This window comes from Zootoca vivipara, chromosome 2 (assembly GCF_965207765.1).
Source record: "Zootoca vivipara chromosome 2, rZooViv2.hap1.1, whole genome shotgun sequence".
NCBI lineage: Eukaryota > Metazoa > Chordata > Lepidosauria > Squamata > Lacertidae > Zootoca > Zootoca vivipara.
This window is the reverse complement of record NC_142584.1, coordinates 73,655,300-73,678,211: the sequence shown is the minus strand read 5'-3', so window position 1 is coordinate 73,678,211 and position 22,912 is coordinate 73,655,300. Positions and strand designations below refer to the sequence as shown.

The 22,912-nt window shown below is 40.0% G+C and overlaps 1 protein-coding gene across 2 annotated transcripts in view; it reads right to left on the bottom strand.

Moving 5' to 3' along the window:
• The window catches only part of IPPK (inositol-pentakisphosphate 2-kinase), a 31,693-nt gene extending 11,278 nt beyond the window's left edge, over positions 1-20,415 (bottom strand). For both annotated transcript variants that reach the window (XM_035106191.3, XM_035106194.3), the window contains exons 1-8: positions 19,831-20,415; positions 10,724-10,771; positions 9,633-9,728; positions 8,024-8,090; positions 4,255-4,367; positions 3,002-3,091; positions 2,105-2,163; positions 1,615-1,687 (exon numbers count right to left, since the gene is read on the bottom strand). In XM_035106191.3, coding sequence (XP_034962082.2) covers positions 1,615-1,687; positions 2,105-2,163; positions 3,002-3,091; positions 4,255-4,367; positions 8,024-8,090; positions 9,633-9,728; positions 10,724-10,771; positions 19,831-19,911 — 627 coding nt within the window. In that variant the 5' untranslated portion in view covers positions 19,912-20,415. The remainder of the gene's footprint in view (positions 1-1,614; positions 1,688-2,104; positions 2,164-3,001; positions 3,092-4,254; positions 4,368-8,023; positions 8,091-9,632; positions 9,729-10,723; positions 10,772-19,830) is intronic.
• Positions 20,416-22,912: the final 2,497 nt, after the last annotated feature.

Genomic DNA, 22,912 nt, shown 5'->3' with positions numbered 1-22,912 from the left:
AACTACCATCAAAAACTAAAGTCAGTCAGCGGAGGGAAACAGGGCTCATGCATGCCATTAATCTACAACTGTGCCATGCAGGTGCATATTTCAGAATTCTCACTATTCCATTTTTGATTTTTAATTGGAACAAGCAATGCAAAACACATACATTTGCTTATGAACTTTTTTAGTTTCTAGAATTAAGCTTTTCATGGAGCAGACTCTGTACTTTTAAAACACAGAGTATGTACAGACGTGTACTGGTGTGCAACTAGCCAAGTCTGCTATTTTAGTTTATAATGAGATTAAGAGCTTGATAAAGACTTCCTTTATAGAACAATTCCTTATGTTCATCACACACCTTATCTGAATGCCACTAGGAAGGAAAGATCCTGTTGAATTTGGCTTATACAGGGCTAAAAAATGAGAAAGCAGGCGGAATTCACCTAATGAGGACATATGCTTGCACAATGGGTGTTTACCCTCTCCTCTCCACTATATCCTCCATGAAAAATGGCTCTGGAGATTGGGATAACCCCCAGAACAGTGTGCAGGGTGGGGGAGATGGAAACCCATTCCATCTGGCTAGCAAATGCTTGCACTGACAGAACAATCAGAAGATTATGACATTGAATTCCTCCCATGGCCTATTTTGTGGTAGGATTCACCAAAAGATCCATCACATAAACCAAGGAGACTTGGGAGGACAGTCAGTGGTTGTGCTGAGATGCAATGCTTATCTATAGCTGGCACTGCAATAAGGCTGAGTGAGCAACCCTTGGGATCACACTGCACAGCTATTCAGTGATGAAATCAGCAACTTCTTTCATTTTATATTAACCACAGTTTACAAGTTGCCTGAACCCTAAACTGTGGTTAATCTTGACTATGGATAACTGAAACAAGGCAGCTTTATAAAACATGAAGCAGGCTCATTTTAGCTAACTATAGCAAAGATTAAGCCAGTTGGACCCTGTTTAGACATGGCAAGTTGCAGTCAATTTAAACAAGAAGTAAACACTTCCAAACACCTCCTCATAGCACATCTCAAAAGTGTGCAAGCCAAATGTTAAAATATGGCTTAGTACAGCAGGGGAACCTTCAGCCCTCAGGTCTAATTAGTCCCACCAGGCCTTTGAATTTGGCTAATGAAATCATTTTGAGTAAAACACACCAACCTGTCAATCACCTGAAGTCATATGATAACTGATCTTTTTCATCATATGATCTTTGTAGCTGACATTGCAGATATTGGTACTGTGGTACTTAGTACTAAGATCAAAAATAAGCCTCTATGTCCTCTTTGACAGCAACAGGCAGTAATTTCACACTTCAATTCAACTTTACATAACCATATTTACACTTCCTCCATTTCCTTGCCTATCTCTACAGATTTTTCTCACTTTCAACTTCACATAAAGGTTATAAATATTTTAGGAAATGAAATAAATAACTTTGTTTCTATAAGCATCAGGATGTATCCATTTTTTATCCAGTAAAGAGTGGCCTTGTTGTATTTAAGTCTGTGGGACTAGCAGCTGGTCACCCAGTCAAGCATACTAACAGGAGGATATAAGGGGCAACAGATATGGTAAATAACAAAAACATATTGCAATTTTCAGTGCACCTTACCTTAAATATTTTTAAGTTATTCTGTGCTTCCTGTAGCAGACTTCTCAAGGCAAAGTGCATTCGCTGTTTATTTCTAAAAGGAAAACCACATTGGACTATTTAAAATGAAGAAATGTGACCAGGCAAACAAGAAACCTGCCTCTAATGCTTGGGCATCATCTTCAAGACCTCCTTCTTCAGCAAGGTCTTTCTGAAGCCATGTTTACACTTGTCCGTAACTGCCATTGCCACATTACTTGCCCCTTTGATATCTCCATGAGAACCCACCCTTTTTTGTCTAACAGAGAAGAGTCTCAAGCTAGGAATACTGTCCTTGCCTTTCATTCAGCACCCATAGCACCTGGCCCTACACAAACTTGAAAAGATTTTTATAAAAAATATAAAGCAGTCCAGAAATTAAAAAATAAATAAAGTAGCAGTAAATAAGCAGTATTAACGGTAGTGACAAAAACCAAACACAAACCATTCATAAAAACGTAACAGCTCTCACCCTGAGAAGAGATCCAGAGGACAATATTTACTTTGCCGTTTCCACTTTCCTTTTGCTACCTGTGAAAACACATTATCTATTAGTACAAGGGGAGACCCCAACTATGTATTCACATATTTCTAGAAAATATGTGCAACAAGAATTACACCCACAGAACCTTTAGGATCTCAAATATACAAGTAGCTCGTGCAATTTAAACTTCAGTGATGTCCACGTGTTATTTGTCATGTAAAATCACCTGTTAAATGTTAAGATTTGATCAGCTAGCAGTTACTTGTCTTTTGTTTTCTCTAACAAAAGCATTTCCCCTCTAGTTTCACTGTAATGTAGAGCATTTTTGCAGGTGCAGAAAGTTCCATGTTGATGTGGAAATTCTCCTCCACATAAATCTAAATGTTTCTCGATGAAAACAATAGGTCAAGGAACATAAGAAGTTACACTAATGCTTTTTGATGAAGACATGGTAAGTTTAAATGAGTTTTTTTCATATATTTTTATCATAAAGGCATTCACAGAATCATAGAAGTGTAAAGTTGGAAGATGCCATAAGGGTAATGTAGTCCAACCCAGTGCAATGCAGGAATCTTTCACCCAACATGGGACTTGAACCCACAACCCTGAGATTAAGAGTCTCATGCTCTGAGGTATCCCAGTTTTCAATTACAAATTACACCCCAAAATTCTCAACTAAGAATGGTGCTTTATTTATTCCTTAGACAAAACAAAATTATATGCAAGTACTAATCTCCTTAAAATATGTTTCAGTAAAGCAAGCAATAGGCACAATTTCAATAGTTCTTGTTTGGTAGACTGTGCCCAAGATGGAATGTTAGTTCTATCGTTTTACTAACCAAAGGGGGCGGGGAGGAAAACATTATCTTGTAGATAAGACATTACCTTTAGATGTTGATGCATGCAGTAACGACATACTTTGTGCTTTATCTCCTGTGAAACATGACTGGAGAAAGGGAGGAAGCCACATTTGGGCTGCAAGAATAAATATTTAAATATATTAAAATTATTAGTACACTTTGTATTTAGAAGGCACTATTTGGGGGAGGGGGTCTAAAATGACACTTTAAGTGTCTTTCTCTCTGGATCTAGCCTTTCTCCATAAATACCGTATATTCCGGCTTATAAGACGACTGGGCGTATAAGACGACCCTCAACTTTTCCAGTTAAAATATAGAGTTTGGGATATACTCACTGTATAAGAAATACGACCCGACATATAAGACAACCCCCAACTTTTGAGGATTTTCCTGGGTTAAAAAGTAGTGTTATACGCAGGAATATACAGTAAGTTTTGGTAGACGTGTATATATTCGCACCACCCCAGATACATGTGAGCATCAGGATTATTTCTCTTCATGCTCTGTGATTAATACAGAGAAGGACTACCTTAATGATTTCTGATACATCCCAAAGCAGTATCTCCCTCAATACTTGTAAAACATCTCAATTAAACTAACATTTAATCAATCCAACACATAACTGGTGGTTTTTAGAAAGAGTTATGTGCTAACTGTTCAGTTTTCAGGTTTGTAAATAATTTAAATTTGCATAAATGCCAAAAAATTAATATACGAGAAGAGGTCATTTATACATGTCTTTTGCATTATCAAACAGAAATACAAAATCATTTTCTGTAGTGCTGTTGTCTGTTCCTACCTCCTTTGTGACAACAGCAATTCTCAGCATGAGGGAAAACAGTCTGTATTATTTACAGTATTATTATTTTTGCTCTAAGCTTCTAAGGTTCAAATGTTTATACAAAGTTAAACAACTGGCTGGCATAAAACGTTTCACCTATTATATCAAATCACCTCTTCACTGTACCTAATGGTGACACAGAATTCAGACTGTTCACATTCACAGTACTTTGGGGCCCATAATTTCCAGCAAAATAGCTCCATAGGGAGTTGAAGGGGTGGCAAGACCGAAGAAACAGGGGCTCATACTCTCAGCAACTAGTTACTACTAAGCACAAAATGAGTATACAAGAACAGGCCTTTTAAATGGCTCCAAGAATTTAAAATGAGACACATTTCTCTTGACAGACCAGCTGCCAGACAAATGGGGCTGTTCAAAGTTGAGGGGTTATTTTATTTTTATTTTATTTTTTGCTTTTAAAATCCTGACAGACTCACCTTAATCTCTACACAAAGTATTGGTCGATGTTCAACAACATGTAGCCTAGTAAGGTTAGGAAGGCACATAGCATAACCACTAAGAGCATCCATGTCTTTATCACAGCGAGACTCTGTGGATAAAAAGAAATAACTGTTTGCATCCATGTTCAGTGCTGAAGTGTTATGGGCAATACAAATAAACTCACAGCCATCAGTTTACCACTTTTAAGAGGAAATGTTGTCTTACATTACACTGTAGAAGATTTTTCCAGAAATAGTCTCTTCCGCATCTGTATCCATCATGAAATGCAATAAGTAAAAAAGAAAACAGACAGGAACCCACATTACACTGCTTCGCCTGCATGCAGGAGATACTCCTGCTTCATTTACCTTTGTGAATACAGTGGTGCCTCGCTAGACAAATGCCCTGTAAGACAAATTTTTCGCTTAACGAAGAGATTTTTCTAGCGGAGGTTGCCTCGCTAGACGAATTCGTTTTACGAAAAAATCGTCTAGTGAATCGTGGTTTCCCATAGGAATGCATTGAAATTCAATTAGTGTGTGTGTGTGTGTGTGTGTGTGTGTGTATATATATATATATATATATATATATATATATATATATATATATAAATTTTCAATGCATTCCTATGGGATTCACTAGACAAATTTTTTGTTTTACGAATTGACGTGTGGAATGAATTAAATTCATCTAGCGAGGCACCACTGTATACTGAAATCACACAATGTTGTTCCACTGCTTAACATAAGCGTGCCTTAAAAAGTCTAGTCAGTACTTGGATGTGAAACTACCTTAGAGCCCAAGTGTAAGCTACTCTGGACTTCAAAGGAAGCGTCCCTATAAGTATAATAAAACCAACCAACAGAAGAACTACACCAAATGTTTGAGAGTGTAAGCAGAAAACACCTTTGATGTGGCTTTTGTGAACCAGCACAGTCAAGCCAAACATTTAAAAACTTGAGTAAATGGGATCTCCAAGCATGCTATTCAACACACTGCATTTCACCCAAACAACCTGCGTCTTTAATTCATAACAGTCCACCCCTCTAGCAGGCATCAAAAATACTTTTAGAAAAGGCCATTGTCTCCCAATCCCATCTTCTTCAGAAGCGAAATTAAATATCACTCTTTACTCATGTCTCCTGAACTAAGTGCAAGAAAGGCAGACCCCATAAACATGTAGTGGGAGACACAAGGTGCCACAGTCATTCAGGCAACTCTGTTGTGCACAGACAATTGGACAGCCACAGTAAGCTAGCAGGACACTTCAAATGCAATGAGAAACTGTATTTTGTGGCTTTATTCCAGAGAGGAAGTCATGTGTGTGAAGTAGGACCAACAATCTTGAGGCATGGTTCCATTGCGTAATTGGTCCAGCAAACCCCGCATTTTCAAAGCACTTAGCTAGTGTGATTACACTTACTACAAATGTTTGCATCATACAACATCTAAGAGGTTCTGATTTTTACCAGCTATGCACTAATTAAACCGGACTGCCGTTAAGTTATTCACACAACTGGAAACTATTTTGTAAATTTTTCCACAAACACAGAAAGATCTCTTTGAAGTCCAGAATTATATACCGTCTTTAGACTAAAAGCATAATCTATTAACATCTTTGTATCAAGATGCTGCAAAAGCAACTACAACTTAGAAATAACTACATTATCTACAGGACAGTAAGTCCAGAGGCAGTTCAGCAAATCTTTTAAACTGACCAAAGAATCAATGTGGTACCATGGCTAAGCTTCTGGGCTTTAATGATAATAATAATAATAATAATAATAATAATAATAATAATAATAATAATAATCAGGGTGGCTGACACCAACAAAACCACAACAAAACGTAAAAAAGAAAAAACAATTAGTTAAAATACAGGTTAAAATACAATTTAAATTTAATTTTTTTTATATTTTAACATGGGAAACCCACATTAAGTCCCTGCTGACTATGAGGCACAAACAGCTTTAACCTACCTCAGAGTAATTGTTGAGGCTACAAGTGCTGCTCTGAGTTCTTTGGAGGAAGGAAGGGTAGAATAAAATTGCAGGCAACATTATTCTGTCAAAAGCCTCCATGAAGTTTACTACAAGAGGTCAATAACTTTGTTTTGTGTCCCTTCTCCAAAGCAACATAAATGCCAGAGAAAAGTTCAGTCAAGTGCAGTTATAAATAGAGCATAAACTATTTTCTAGCCAGAGTGTTTTATAACATTCGACATGCATAGTTTTAACTTTCCTTTTGCAAATGCTTCCCAAAGTTAGAGAATTTGGTTTGCTGAAACTATATGCATGAATACCAGCACATCTTTGAAACCTTTGCAGAAAAACCACTGTCATTTTATGCACTGGTTGTGAAGTAGCTGCTTGAGAAATTCAAGCCTGTAAATGCACCTGGCCACAGAAGAATCTGCATCTGCTACAGAAAATGGCTAACTTAACAGGTGTGACACCTAGAACAGAATTTATCTGAGCCAGCAACACTGCACAATATTGTTAGATCTAAGAAGAGAAGTGAATAATTCATCCAACAGGATTATATGCAAAAAAAATTAGGCTCCATTAATCACAGGAACTGGAATTTCACCAGGACTAAGTGACCCAACATTCAAATATTAAGCAAATTTTCTCCTTCTTAGCAAGGCCTCGGGTTGTGTATCATTTTGCATCCAAATACAAAATGTGCCAGTTTTACCAAAACAATAGGCCATTGTACTATTTTTTTATCCCTAATGAGGACAAGTTTATTTTAGGGCAAGTTTATTTTGAAAGAGGGATTATATTCTTTATCATCTTGGTGACATAACATGTTTGCATGGGCCTGGCTAACTTTTCAGAAACACCGCCTTAAACTATTAACCAGCACAAGCTTCACGGCCAAACAATTCGCTCCAAACGCAAATATACACCATAATTGAAACACTCCTTTAGTAAAGTACTGGTGCCCAATTTAGCAGCAGGTTAAACAGATGATCACACCTGCTACCAAACAGAAACTCAACTCCAAACATTCCGTGGGGGGTATGGATGGATAGAGGCAATGCATACAGGGAATTATTCAGGTTATGCTTAACTTAGATGCATCTGTAGACAGAGGTAATTGAGGGCAGCACCTACCTTTATTAATTTCACAGACAAAGGGGAAAAAATCATTTTTGTAGTGTTATTCAGGAACAAAAACTGTTTTGACCCCTAACAAAAATCCTTGGACAAGATGAAACTAGTAGACAATATGAGAATCAGGTGGGCAGAATCCATCCAAATTTCATTTATGCTGCCGGTGCACATGAAAGACTTAAATGAAAACACAGAGCTCACACACTTGCAAAAAATAACTGGGGGAATATATCTAGCCAGAATACGTCTCACTTTTGGAGGCAGCATGTGACATATTCTCTTCACCCTTCCCTTCCAGGAAAGAGACTCACAGTCAGCAGTACAATCCAGAATTCCGGTGCTCCATTCCGGAGCAGTGCACAAAGCTGCTTCTCTGTCTCCAAGGAGAGAGGGTGTTAAGAAAAGCAACCCCTATACTCTGCCTCCAGAATTAAGGACACATAACAGCCCCTTTTGGGAAATGGGAAAAGTAAAGACTCTCACACACCACCCTCAAAATTGCAGAGGATATTTCCAAGAAAGTATTTCCAATACTGATTGAAGTGTGTGACACATTTTGCAATTTTGTATTTTAAAAAAGCAGATTTCAGATAAGGCACATTCCATATTTTGTGCAAGTAGTCATGCCATTATTTTAATTCCTTACCTGGCCTCTCTGACTGGATCTTTAAACAAAGCTGTTTCAGAAAGTCCAAAGACAGCTGCACAACCTCCTAAAGAAAAAAGGAGACATTATTTTACACAATGAATTGCACAGTTGCAACAAAGTGAAAGAGCACTGACTTGAAACAGAGCCACTTTTGAGGATTCTTTAGGTAAAAAGGTGGAATAAAAATAGACAAAAATTTAGATGACAATCCGATAGTGGGGGGGGGGAATAGTTTTGTCTGGCAATCTTGCCCAACTCTTCTTATAAAACCGTAATTGTGACAAATGGGAAAAACCGGTGTTCAAGTTATGTCACATTCCTAGTAAGAAATACTCATATTTACATTAACAGCTTGTCCCAGTGTCTTACATTTTAAGTTTATCAGTCAGGAGCAAACAGCCCTTAAGTCATTAATCATTAGCATTAAACACTCCAGCTGGAATTCAGAATAATAAATTAAGTGGAAAGTCCCCAGCACTCCACCACCTTTCCTTGAAGAGACAAGGCTGATTAGGCTTTCCACTGAACTCAAAGGAGACGCCCATCTTAAGCAATATGCACTTCTTAGAAATATTCAGGTTGCTGCTGAATATTTAAGTAGGAGTTGTATATTTGCTCTTTTATATCTAAGCAGCAATCAACCAGAACAGTTTTAAATTTTTTGATCAATTGATACGGAAGCATAAAAAATGGCCCTGTAAGAGTAGGGCAGTTTTTCTGATAGGTCAGCTTTGTAACTATCCATTCATCCTGCCCTTTTTCATAAAAGGAGCCCAGGGAATCAGACAATACAAAGAATTTAAATACATTAAGAACATACACATCAGAGAAGAGTTCTCATTGGAAGAAGCAGTAGTCTGATATAAAGGTAAAGGGACCCCTGACCATTAGGTCCAGTCATGACCGACTCTGCGGTTGCGGTGCTCATTTCGCGTTATTGGCTGAGGGAGCCGGCGTACAGCTTCCAGGTCATGTGGCCAGCAAGACAAAGCTGCTTCTGGCGAACCAGAGCAGCGCACGGAAACGCCGTTTACCTTTCCACTGTAGCGCTACCTATTTATCTACTCGCATATTAGCATCGTGCTAATGGGGGGGTCCTCTTTTCCTTCAAATATAGAGCTTTGGGATTCTTTCATATGCAACAGTTTACATTTTCATATGAAAGTAGTATACAAGTTACATTTTTCTTCAGAGATCCTTTTCACATAAACATTTTAAGACCTTTTTTAAAAAAGGAATAAAGATTTACTGCATTCCTCACTCAACTGAAGGATAACCAGAATTTGGGTATTTTAAAATTTCAGTAGCAGAATTAAGATTCTCAATAGAGTCGCAGGAAACACACACACACACTCCTGTTGCTACTCTACAGCTCAGTCTATGCTGCAAAGGTGAGCACAACTAATCCTAGAGATACATAATAGACATTTTGTCCACTGCTCTATGTTCTATATGAGTTCTATATGAGCAATCTAAAAGCAAGTTAAATATGGAGATTTAATGCAATGTTCCTTCATACAAAAACCAAACCAACCAGCTTGGCTACAGAAGTTAACGAAAACACAACAGTAGGAAAACACTAAATGAAACAAGAAATAATAGTTACCCCATGGTGAACATACTTCTCCCCAAAAAACTGCTTCATTATGTGTTTGCCAAAGTATACTATGTTCTGAAGATGTTGAAAGATTTCTTCTGGTGTCTAAAAAACAAATTAGATAACAGTTAAATCCACTTAGAAACAACCTCTGAAAAATATTACTTTAAATGTGTAATGTCCACAACACCCACCATAAGCTACCAAACAAAATGGTCTGGTTCACATGTCATATTAGTCAGAAATGAATTTAAATGGCAGAAGTGGCACTTTGCTTAAATATTCTTGCTGTACGCAGTGGTGTAGCAAGGCCAAAGGGGCAATTGCTCCGGGCACAAAATTCTGAAGGGGCGCAACCAGGTGTCGCCACTACAGGCCCGCTCATCAATGCCCTGTGGCTGAGCTCCTGCCACTGCAGAGAGGCAACTGCACCCAGGCCAGGCCTTCAGCCAGGCCTTCGTCCTGACAAGCCACACACTGGCTTGTGTCCCTGTGGAGTGGCAATAGCAGAAGTGGGAGAAAGGCACAATGACGGCTTTTTAGCAGTGTACTCCAGCATTTATTATTATTTATTAAATTTATATACCACCCCTCATCCAAAGATCATAGGGAGGTTTACAACATAAAACTTGATTTTCAAAATCCAGTTAGCAAAGACACTTCTCCACAGGGGGATCTAACCTATTATCAAACTGTGTTCTAAAATCCTAAGTCTTCTGCAATACTAATATGCATTCACTTTGTTTCTTTTACTGGAGCTATTTTTGCTTATTACAATGAAATAATTCATATGAATAGTTACTATTATACAGGGCTTTTCATTCAAGATCATCAAAGAAATACATTTATCAAGATCTGACAATATCCCAATCTACTAATTGGTTAAAAGCCCAGCTTATTAAAGGACTGCAAATCCCTTAGATCTCAGATAATGTTTTAATCAAGCTGCTGTTGGTTTTTAAAAAAAATAATGCTGAGGCCTCCTCGAGCTCACAGAAAGTGGGAATGAAAATTAATTATCCTTTTTAAACTAGAACTAGTTGAAATTTCTTTGGTGGGAAACAAGGATAAAAGGGAATAACAAATGATAATTGTCTCACCTTGTCTCGATTTGGAGGAAACTTCAAAAAACGTAGCACCACACAACACTGAAATTTAATTTAAAAAATGAGTGGATTAATATAGATTTGTAATTTGGAAAACAAGCTGTACCAACCCATTGCAGGAAAATAATTTGCACAAGTAAACCACTTTATCTATTAGGCAGGGGCACTGTTGTATGTGGCAGGCCTCAGGATTCCTGCCCTTTTCTACCTTTTTATTTTTTATTTACTTTGTTTACATGGCAGCTAGGCTCAATGCAAAGTGCCGTGCCCATAAGATCCCAGCCATCCACTATCTTAATTTGCAAATTTGTGTTGTAAGCCTGTTCCTGAATCCTTTAAGTACTTAGTAGTGCCCCTGATTTTAGAGGAAGCAAGCATACTTTTGCTCAGTATTCTGTGCATACTTTATTTAGTTATCAATGCATTGACAGGTGACAAACAAAACATATCAATTGATTTTACTGGATCAGATCAGCAGTCCATTTAGATTGGGAATCGTCAACCTGGTACCCACAAAGGCCTTCATTGGTGCTCTAACCAGAGGCCCTAGACTATGAACTTTCATTTAATTTTTTTTAAGTGTCTAGCACTGCAAGAAATAAAGTTATTAAACAAAATGTGCAGGTACTCATAGCAATTTCTGTAAAATAAGCCAATCTGGCTGCTCCTGTTTCTCAGATATTTTAACCATTGAGTGAAGTCAGTGATAAATGAGTTGTTTGGATACTAGGCAATAGGAATCACGGTGCTCCTGCTCCTAAGGCCTGCTGTATTTTCCTCCTTTTGAATGCACTTTCCCTGGAATCTCTGTAGTTTGCCATTCATTTCCCCTAGCCACCAGGATAGATCTTCCCTATGATAGGTTTGAGATCAGGTAGGCTCTAGAAGTTATTTTCTGCAAAAACTGCTATACAGGAAACATGAGCAGATGTTAAAGACTGTCTCAAAAATCAGAACGTGCCTGCCTTGATTAAGCTCAACATCTCCCCTGTCTTCTGTGCAAGAAAACAGAAAAAACTATCCTAGAATCAATAAAAAGATGAAAATCTGTACATGGGGTCCATGTATTTAGCCTGAAGACCAAAAAAAGAAATATCTAAACATTTGTAAGAGGAAGTTTTATAACTGCCTGTGTTTCAGACAGCTATTATTTAAGATAATACTAATTTTGTGTGTTTTTTATTCTGCTTTTATCCTTCTGTGTCTGTTGACACGTTATCTTATGAATTTTTATACACATCGAACTTTGAAAAAGGCAATACAGAAGTTTAACATGTTTTGCAGACCTAGTCATTATTTAAAAATACACATTTGTGCAACCTGTATTATTCTCCAAATCTCAGACCCTTTTGGCATTATTTTCAATATGTGTCATTACTTTAATACAAATGTGTCATTACTTTAATACATTACAATATGTGATCATTACTTTAATACAAAATACATTCATTTTAGTCCATGAGAGGTATTTTATAAATAATGTGTCCCTCTATGCTTTATAGTAACAGAGGTTGCATGCACATCTATTTTACAGCTTTTCTCCTTAAGGAGACACAGTAAACACGACTATGCATAAACTTACTGTTTGTCAGCTGTTACTTAAACCAACTAAATGCTCTTATAGAAATATTTCACAAATAGGTACTAGAAGTGAATTTTGTTATTTCAAACTCATTTACCTTATGTCCTTTGCTTGCGTATGTGCAATACTTCCCTGAAAGCTACAGGAAGCAAAGATTTCCTCACTTTGTTTGCAGTAACATGGCACTGAATTTGCCAGGTTTGAAATCAAATCAAGTTTTTCAGGTTTTTTTAAAAAACAAAAACAGGCCTAAGACTAAAAGTTGTACAACTAAGTAACATTCTACTGATATTGCAGGTTTTTCAAGAATTTTTATGTTTAAACTATTTTGAAAATAGTTTATATTATGAAAAGTGCAAGAACAAAATACACAGTAAATGAACTTTTCAATAACAGAACTAGATTCCAATAAATTCTTCGGTTTCTTACAGCCAAATAGGAGGATTTTCAAAAGCCACATCTGTGGTCAGCTAGAGTTAAAATGTTTACCATACTGCTGATAATCCAGATTTTATTCAAACCAGCAGGGCTGTGTGTATTGTTCCCTTGCTTTTGTTCAGGCTAACATTGTGCCAAGAATGCAATACAAAACATGATCAGTTGAGATTGGTTTTTCAAGATTTATAGGACTAATCGTTCTGGTGATGTGGAAGAAGGGACATGCTGTTGGTACTTCTAATGACCAAGTTTGAAATGAGTTTTTCCACCGCATCGTAGAGATGCAAACAAATGGATAATATGCTTGTCCAATAAGACTACTACTTCAATTTGTGTTTCTCAGCATCTTCAAGCAGTGGCTGCATATGTAATGAAGCCCTCTTTTCAAAATGTTCTATTTGTGTGTAGGAGAACTGTTACAGTGAGGCACACGATGTTGCTCCCTTGGAAATCTCAAAGCAGACTTCACAACATACATCCCTCATACTCATTTCTACTGCAGCACCCCTTAAAATAAAAGGGATTGTTAACTTAGCTTTAAACACCAAGAATTTGTCCTTAACTTGGGAACACTAATTCTGGCAATGCTCAAGACCACCTGTTCTGTGAACATTTAATCAGCAAGCCTAGACATTGGGTAAAAGCAATCAAAGTTTATATAGTCAAGCTCTGGTGCTCATTTACCAAACAGCATCAAATTGTCTCTCAGCAAGAAGTGAAATTGCTTCTTATTTCATACAGTCCCTGGGGAAACTTAGTTTATTATACTGTCCTTGTTTCCAAAATAACAAAGCCAAAAACGAGCATTTAATGAATGGTATTGAGCTCCGACTAGTACTATGGAGTACTACAGGGCAATTTGGTTCTGAAAAATAATTTATAGGGTTAACAACAGACTCAAGATTTTAATAAGATTACTATCAGTCGGTTCTACATTACCGTATATATGGTTACAATAACACTGATCAAGTCAAAATCTGTATAACTTTCAACATGATTACAGCCCTCCAAAAGCAAGTCTGTAAACAGGGTGAAAGTGATGCACTGAGGGGGGCAGGGCTTAGCAGAACACCGAAACTCTCCCTTGCATATTTGCTTACATGGAAGTAAAATGCTTGCCTGAATATTTCTATTATTGTACGCTTACTAGCACATGCCTCACATTTTCCTTAGGTTCATCTTACTAAAAAAAGGATTTTTTAAATTATTGAAGTAACTAGGAGTTTGTCAGAAAGCTGTAGCTACCATATAGTCACAATACTATAAATTAAGCGAACATCTATTTTCAACATCCAAGTGAAAAGAAGATCTCTGAGATTTAGTGTGACCTGCTTTTGAAAAAGACAACAATTGAATTCTGTGACTAACAATGTATTGGAAACATGTGAATATAACTGGATTAAGAAAACTGTACAGCTCCTCTAATATCAAACCCCAGCTCCAGTTCAAAAAAAATCATTTTCCAAAATGGAATACAATAATGCTTTTGCAAGTCCCTTTGTTCTGTCAGGCGATTAAGGTGCAGGAGGAAATATTTGTTGGTCGAGGGAAAATATTTGTTGGTCAATACAAGGGAACTGAGCTACTTCAGTTTTATCACAACAGGGGTCCCCAAACTAAGGCCCGGGGGCCGGATGCTGCCCAATCACCTTCTAAATCCGGCCCATGGACGGTCCGGGAATCAGCATGATTTTACACAAGTAGAATGTGTCATTTTATTTAAAATGCATCTCTGGGTTATTTGAGGGGCCTGCCTGGTGTTTTTACATGAGTAGAATGTGTCCTTTTATTTAAAATGCATCTCTGGGTTATGTGTGGGGCATAGGAATTCGTTCATATTTTTTCCCCAAAATATAGTCCGGCCCCCCACAAGGTCTGAGGGACAGTGGACCGGCCCCCTGCTGAAAAAGTTTGCTGACCCCTGTATCACAAGTTCACTGGTCAAAAATAAATACCAATTGTTTATTGTGCTTATATTAACCAAGTTGTGGAAGTAGCTGTGCTATAAGTCCTTACATGCAGTCTTATGCATGTTCCAGCAAGCATCCCACAGTTCCCACAATATTTATGTAACCAGTTGCTTAAGGGAAGTGCCTAAGTACTTTCTGTGATAGGCTGTAAAGACAGCATTCACACTTTATTTCTCCTAAACAAGCCATGTTCAGGAAGCCAATAACAAGCCCCAAGTTCTAGCTTCGACAGTGAAAAGTTGTCTGCACAGCAGAGTTGCACAAACTGAACTTCATGGCTTAGCATTATTTCCAAACACAATAATCACTGAATGTCTTACTACTCCAAATGTCCTGTTGCATGTCAGATTTTAGTACACACTGCTGTTCAACTAATGCTGAAATTGAGAAGAAGACGCATATGCACCATTATGCATGAACATGCATTTGGTTATACTAACCTACCACGAAATAGTATATTTTCAGCCTTGTTGCTATTACTTTGGTTAACTGAAAATCCAACTGTATTTAGGTATCACATGCAAGTATCTTGGCACCACAGATAAAGATAAGAGCCTCATATTCTAATAACTAGCTTCTTCAGCTTATCCAAATGCTGGGAACAGAGAGCTGCAACTATGCTGAACATCAAGCACTGCACCAAAACTAGCTCAGCATATTATATACACCGAGACTTGGGTGAGAACAGCACTGGGCAGATCAATAAACTTTGAGCACAAAAGGGAAAAGCAGCAAAACCTGCTCAGACCTTTTCCGTGTGCATGTTCAAGCTCTGTTACAAAGAGAAGAAGAACAGGATCAGCAAGGGACAGAATATTTCAGGGCATACCGTGGAAATATACAATTCTTCACACACCTGTTTCCTTTTTTCTACCCCTGCCAATGGAGGAGCAAAAAAAATAACTAAAATAGTTACTCAGAGGCACTGCATAAAGGGCTTTGCAGGCATCAGTCCCTTTTGTCCAATCCCCACATCTGATATCAAACATGCCAGGGATAGGGCAAACATGGCTTGGCCAAAACTGACTCGTGGACCAAGTGCAAGCCAAATTAGGCCCATGGACTAAAGGTTCCCCACCCCTGATGCAGGCACATGAATTTATCTCCTCTCACACAGGTATTTCCCCTCCTTTGTTTTTTGAGCAAACTATGATGAGCATTACATTTACAATAAAGCTAATGCTAAACGCAGTAAACCCAAACCAAAGTTTGCGATATGATTTCAAAACAATTAACTGATTTGTTGACAACAATGAAAATTAAAAATGCCAATTTAGTTGTAATGCTAACCACAATCAGCTTTGAAAGAGAAAAAGATGAGGGAAGGATTAGGCCAGAGTTAGACAACCTAAGGCCCGTGGGCCGCATGCGGCCCAATCGCCTTCTCAATCCGGCCCATGGATGGTCCGGGAATCAGCGTGTTTTTACATGAGCAGAATGTGTCCTTTTATTTAAAATGCATCTCTAGGTTATTTCTGGGGCCTGCCTGGTGTTTTTACATGCGTAGAATGTATACTTTTATTTAAAATGCATCTCTGGGTTATTTGTGGGGAATAGGAATTCATTCATTTCCCCCCCCCCAAAAAAAAAAATATAATCCGGCCCACCACATGGTCTGAGGGACAGTGGACCAGCCCACGCTGAAAAAGGTTGCTGACCCCTGGATTAGACAATTTGGCAGAGTTACATTTGCACTGGACCCATGTTTCAGGGATCAATTACTTGCACAAGTCACATTTCTAATTCTTTAATAGTCAGGTAAATATATTCAGATGTTGGTATCCATCTGTTTCAAAAGACAATGAGGTACACCTCTGGGGGTGAAGTCAAAACGCTGCTGTAGCAGCACCAGCGTGACCTTGGGGTACAAGCCTGGACGGTGTATGGAAATCCTGGGCTGCCCAGACAACAATACTCCCCTCTCGGCCTCAATGATGTGGTCCAAAGGAAAGCAGAGCAATATGTTTGGCACCAGCTTGGCTGCAGGAGTTGCCAGAAGGTGTACAAGGTACCATCTAATCGCCTTAAGGACTCCACTCCAGATTTCTTCTCCAGAAAATATCCCTCAAGACAGAGGAAATTTAGGATAAGTTTTCCTTCTCCTAGATGGGATACCTTCCCATGTTGATAAGCCCCATCTGTCCCCCACTTCCCTGTACAGCACATGCAGAAACCACCTTCTTGGCCATTGGGCCCGCTATTGGTTTCATCCACTCAATCTGCTGGAACGTGCCTGCATACAGGAGAAGTTCCTAAATCACCAAGGTTTTGAGATCCATTAGCTACCCTCACCTGGTTTAGCCAACTATTCAAAGCCGTTTCCTCGGGTATGGCTGCTGTTGCATGCTGAGCTGGCAGCGTCTAGGAGCCACTGGTGAGAGCTGAGTGCAGGGTGATAACCAAAGGTGAACAAACTACTCCAAAAGAAGTATGATGAGGGGAGGTACTACCCTTCCTCTAAAACCCAGAACACACCAAATATATTCAGTATCAAGTCAGCAATAGCATCATTTTTTCTTTTAGGAGCACTAAAACAGACGGTTATGGTTGTGCCAAATAATGGGAGACAAAGGATGCTTAGATTCTTATTTATCAACCTGAAGTTACAAGCCAGACTTCAATTTCTCAGAGATGGAAAGCAGCCATTGCTTCTTTCTCCCAGAACCTTAAGTATATATATCACAGCAGCACATGTGAGGAAAATTTTCATCCTGCAATATTAATCTTGAAACCAAGCCTATAAACTGACCCCATGGCTGCATCAGCCTAATTTCTTTCAAGTTGCTTCCTTTTCCTCATTAGCCTTTCCCCTGCTTTGTGCAAAATTTTGCCCAAGGAAAAGTTCTGGAGAACTTGAAAGCCTGTCATGTTTTTGTGACATTCTTGGTTGGTCCCAAAAAAGGTACCATAATGCTGTATCTATATAAATAAAAATGTAAATGTCCGTTTGTACAAAATCAAAAATCTCCGAAAGTTCTTGACCGATTGTTTTGATTTTTTTGACACAACATTCCAATCGAATATGGGAGTGTTTGTAGATTATTAAATTATATAGATGTAACACCCATGACAGGTAAAAATGTGTTTTTTTGGAAATATAATGTCATCTATTGGACATCAAAGCAACACATGCTATACTAAGGTTCTTTACTCCCAGGACGCCTTGGGGTATGCAGTAGTGTCCTTCCGGCACGACCGTACAAAGGGTACTGGGAGTGGGTGGCCAGCGGCTACTTCTGGGAGAGTGGGGGTCCGATCCTGTCCCTTCGCCGCCAGCACCTCAGCTCTCCCCGCTGCCCTCGGCATGTCCGCCTTTGATAAAGACCTGCAACTGCCCCGCCTGCCCCCTTGGCCGCCAGAATCTGCCGGGGGAATCGGCCACCCCTTCCCCAAAATGTACATATGGTAGGTGACTCCTTCTGGGAGACCGGAGGCCGGATCCTGTCCCTTCACCACCACCGCCTCTTCTCTCGCCCCCATCCTCGGCATGTCCGCCTTCGATAAGGGACTACACCTGGACCGCCTGCCCCCTCGCCCACCGGGATCCACTGGGGGAACCGCCCAGGCCCTCCCCAAAATGTGCATACTATATACAAGGGGGAGAGGGGGGATCGGGGTGGAGGGTCACGTAACATGGGGGGAAGATGATGTCACACGCCAGGGGCAACAGAGAGAGGGGGATCGTTATGTCATCGGCCTCTCCTGGGAAACGGGGACCCTGACTGACCCACAGCAACGCGTGGCCAGGTACAGTTAGTTATTAATAATCACATGTACATTTTTATTCTACTCCAAGAAGCACATACCCCCTTCACATTTTATCCCCATAACCACCTTGTGAGGTGAGAGCAAGTTAGGCTGAGAGCAAGCTTTGTAGTTGAGCACAGATTCTAATGAGTCTTCTGGTCTATACTACATTAGCTGTCACTGGAGGAGGAGGGCATCAATAGATGAAACACAATGAAAAAAATCTCAAATAGCACAGAGCTTTCATTAGATTACACCTTCCTAGAAAGCAAGTCTGCCATTTGATAAAATGTACTACATTTGATGTGTGAAGAAAGAAGACATTTGTATCAAACACACCAGCACTTTTAAATAGTGATATGCACCATTTTGGAATTTTTCCTCCTGCCATGGTGCAGTGAAAAGCCTTCCTCCCAGGACATCACAGCCATTTTCCCCACTTATTTTGTCAGAGGTGTAAGATCTGCTCAACCATGACTCAGGCCCTTTCCAGTCAGCTTTAAGATAACTTGCTTTTAATACTCTTTCTCTCTCCCCCCCCCAGCTCTTTTCAGCACTGAAAAAGAAAGTCACTCAGCTTGAATTATCACAACGCAGCACACATTAAGGCACAGTGTGATTAAGGACCATGGGCATCCAATAAAATGCTTCTCCGGCACACAAATCGGGGATGGCACCCATTTTGGCAGGGATGGAGCCTTCAGCTATATATCTTTCATGTACAGTACACAGTGAGTTTCCCTATACATCAGGGGAGTTTCCAAAACTTACTCCCCTCCCCACAAAAAAACGAAGATCTGATTTGCTGATCAACTGCGATTACAGTTCGTTGCCTCTATACAGTTTTTTGTTGTTATACTTTAAGTTATCAACTTCTTTCAAAGTCCGTTCGCTTAACGAAAACGGTATAAAAATGTTTTCCCCCCCAAAAAAGAAAAAGTGACAGGAGGAGAGAGAAGAAGCGTCTGATTTTACCGTTACCGGTAGTATGCTTCTGAGGGGAGCGAGAGGCGGAGGAGAGGCTGTTGGACCACTTCGCTCACCCGCTGATGAAGGAGAAAGGCGAGCTCTCTGCGGGGGTGTCCTCCCTCTCCTCCCTCGCCTCCCCCGGGCACCTCTTCCGAGGCAAGGGAAGCGGGAAACAGCGGAGTAAGCCCTGAAGAGGTGAAGCGGAAGGAACTGACGGGCCTGCAGTTCCCTCCTTCCCCGCCCCGGCCAAAATTTCCGTTAAGGATGGAAGGCGGGGGGGGGGGGTAAAAAAAAAAACTCGAACCGTTAAGCACGAGACTCAGGAGAGCGGTTGGCAGCTAACCTCGGACGCGCGCGAAACAAGAGGCGACCGGCGCCTCTTTTTTTTCTTTTACCTGTCTATGGGAGACGACGAGGCTCTTGTTGCCTTCCCCGTGGTATCGCCATTCATTCTCATCCATTTTCTCCGCTTCCATCCCCCAGCCAATGGCCCCTCCGTTTTGGTTTCCGGCAGGGCGAGCGGGCGGTCGTCGTCGCCTCCTGCTGCTGCTGCTGCTGCTGCTTCTCGCCGCTTCTTCTCCCTCAGCTCCGGCCTCCGTTTTCACCCCGTCCCACTTACACGCGCGGCCTCCCGCCCACAAGTCCCTACACAGCGATGAGGCGCAGCCTCTCCGGACAACGCGCTCAACCAAGCCGACCACCTGGTTGTTTCCCAGCCCACACTAGCGTCCTCACCCGGATCGGAACAGGAAGTTCCACCTTCCGCCTTGGGGCACGCGGAGGTCACCCACCCAAGAAAATACCGGTAATATACTGTATAGGTTTGTATGGGGGGCGGGACTTCCTTAACCGGCCATATTTAATTTGGGCAGCAGCCTCAGCTTCTATTCTTCCCGCAAGGCTACGGCTGTAGTAAGCTCCATCTTTATTTCTGGCAAGTTCGGGAAGAAAGAGGTTCGTCACCGTTGACCGGGAAGACCCTGGGCATGCGCAGGAGCCTTAGCGTGGTTCACAGGTGTGCGTGTATGATATGATAAGGAAGAACGGCGGCAAGCTGGTTTTGGCGGTTTGTTCAGAGGACACCGTCCCTTCTAAACCGCTTCAGGAATTGACTGCAATATGGCCTACATCTTACGATAGTACGACAGACCCTGGCTTTGATTAGCATCGGAGGTAGACAGGAGTCTGCTCGCTATTATATTCATTCATTTATTTAAATATATATTCTGCCCCCTACCCTGGAGGCTTTGAGTATGTAATGACATGTTAAAACATGTTAAAAACGAAATTAAAATATCCAGTTGCACACTAGTTAAAATAATAATTTATTTAGTCATTTGCATATTTAAAAGGCTTCCAGCCCACATTTCAAAGGCCCCTGTCCTTACACGGCAGTTTGGTACCCACCAGGTAGGGCTGTGAAAGACCTGGTTGAAACCATGGACAGTTGCTGCTGGTCAGGGTAAGATAGAACTCAAGCTAGATGGACAATGTATATAGGTATACATTGGTATAGGGCAGCTTCCTGCGTTCCTGGCTTACAGCATTTAGGAGCATATTAAGCAGCCTTAGGCAAAATCAGATATTTGGTCTATCAATATTGTTGACTCCACCAGCAATGCTATTGTGAGAATTTTAAGGTCATACTGTATATTAAATGTTCGTAGATGTACCAAGCAAACGTGCAGGAGGGCAGACCTGTAGCCATTTTTGACTCTCCCAGGTTGACAAAGCCTTTCTCTTTGAAAGGAGGGAGGAAATGAAAGAACCTCCCCATTGTGTCTCTGCTCACAGATCCTGCCTTAAGTACAGATTTAAGAGTTACCAGTAGATCCAAAAGAGGTAAGCAACTCCTACAGCCAGAGCCAAGATAGGAAACTTACAGCTCAGGAGCTGAAACTTGGAGTGTTAAACCTGTAGAAACAAAATAAAAATAAAATAGAAAAATTCCTTCCAGTAGCACCTTGGAGACCAACTAAGTTTGTCATTGGTATGAGCTTTTCTGAAGAAGTGCATGCACACAAAAGCTCATACCAATGACAAACTTAGTTGGTCTCTAAGGTGCTACTGGAAGGAATTTTTCTATTTTATTTTTATTTTGTTTCTATGGCAGACCAACACGGCTACCTACCTGTAACTAAACCTGTATAAAATGAGTTTTTAGCTTTGCTCTAGCAAGGCAGGTTTGAGGTGCCACAGTAAACTGTAACCAGAAACCTAGATTAAATGCCATTTAATGGTAAATCCTGTCTTAACTAACATTTTGTTTCATTAAGCATATGGATAGGGGTGATTCGGTAGACACTGTGTACTTAGACTTTCAAAAAGCTTTCGATAAGGTCCCTTCCCAAAGATTCGTGAATAATAGTCATGGAATAAATAGAGAGAACTGGTTAATGATCCATAAGAGGACAAGGAAGAAGAAACAGAGAGTGGGGATAAATGGACAGTTAGCACAATGGAGGAGTGTAAGGAGTGGGGTTACCAAATGATCAGTTTGGAGACCTGTGCCTTTAACATGTTCATAAATGACTTGAAGGTGAGCAATAAAGTGACCAAGCTTAATAATAATAATAATAATAATAATAATTTATAATTACGGTCAAAGACCAGTTCAAAAGTGACCAAGCTTAATCATGCCACCAAATTGTGTAGGGTCGCGAAAACAAAAAAGGGTTGTGAAAACTTCCGAAAGAATAGTTTTATAGTTTTAACTTGCTGAAACACAGACCTTGGGGTAAAAGCTACAGGTTTCTGGAGATGAGGTCAAGTGTTTGTTCTAAGGGAAAATGTTACACAACTGCTGCCCTTTCCTAGATCTATAAATCAATGCATTGTGACTCACTTCCTAGAATGGAGAATAATGCAATAATGTAATGTTGAAACTTGGGAATGCTGGTATGTTGTCATGCTTTTAGACCAGACTCCAGCAACGGCTTAGTAAATTATCTGCATGAAGTTTGCATGCGTATGAGTGTGAAATGTCCTGAAACGTGCATTTGTCAAAGACCTTAGATTATTTTAAGACTACTACTTTATATATTTGCCATTTACCATATTTTGTCATTTATTTGAAAATATTTCCGTCTCACCCTTCCTCACAATGAGCCCAAAGCCAGGGCACAACAAAACAGAACTAACATAAAATGTAACAGTAATATAACTGCTGGGATAGCTCATTTGGTAGAGCATGGGACTCTTGATCTCTTTGAGCAAAAGATTCCCTTCCTACTGTACAATTCTTTTATTTAATTTGAGTTACAGCACTTGGGAACTCTTCAGGAAATATTTTCAGTCCAATAGTTCTGTAATGGTAAGGATCAGCAACTGTAAGCTCCCTAGTTGGAAGATGGAGTCGAGGTCTTGCCACTTGGGTCAAAATTCCAGATGAAGGCATTGCAACTTGGAGAACTCAGCAAATGGCAAACCTTGATTTACTGAGGGAGAGCCCTAATGGCTTCTGATAAGTGCCTAACC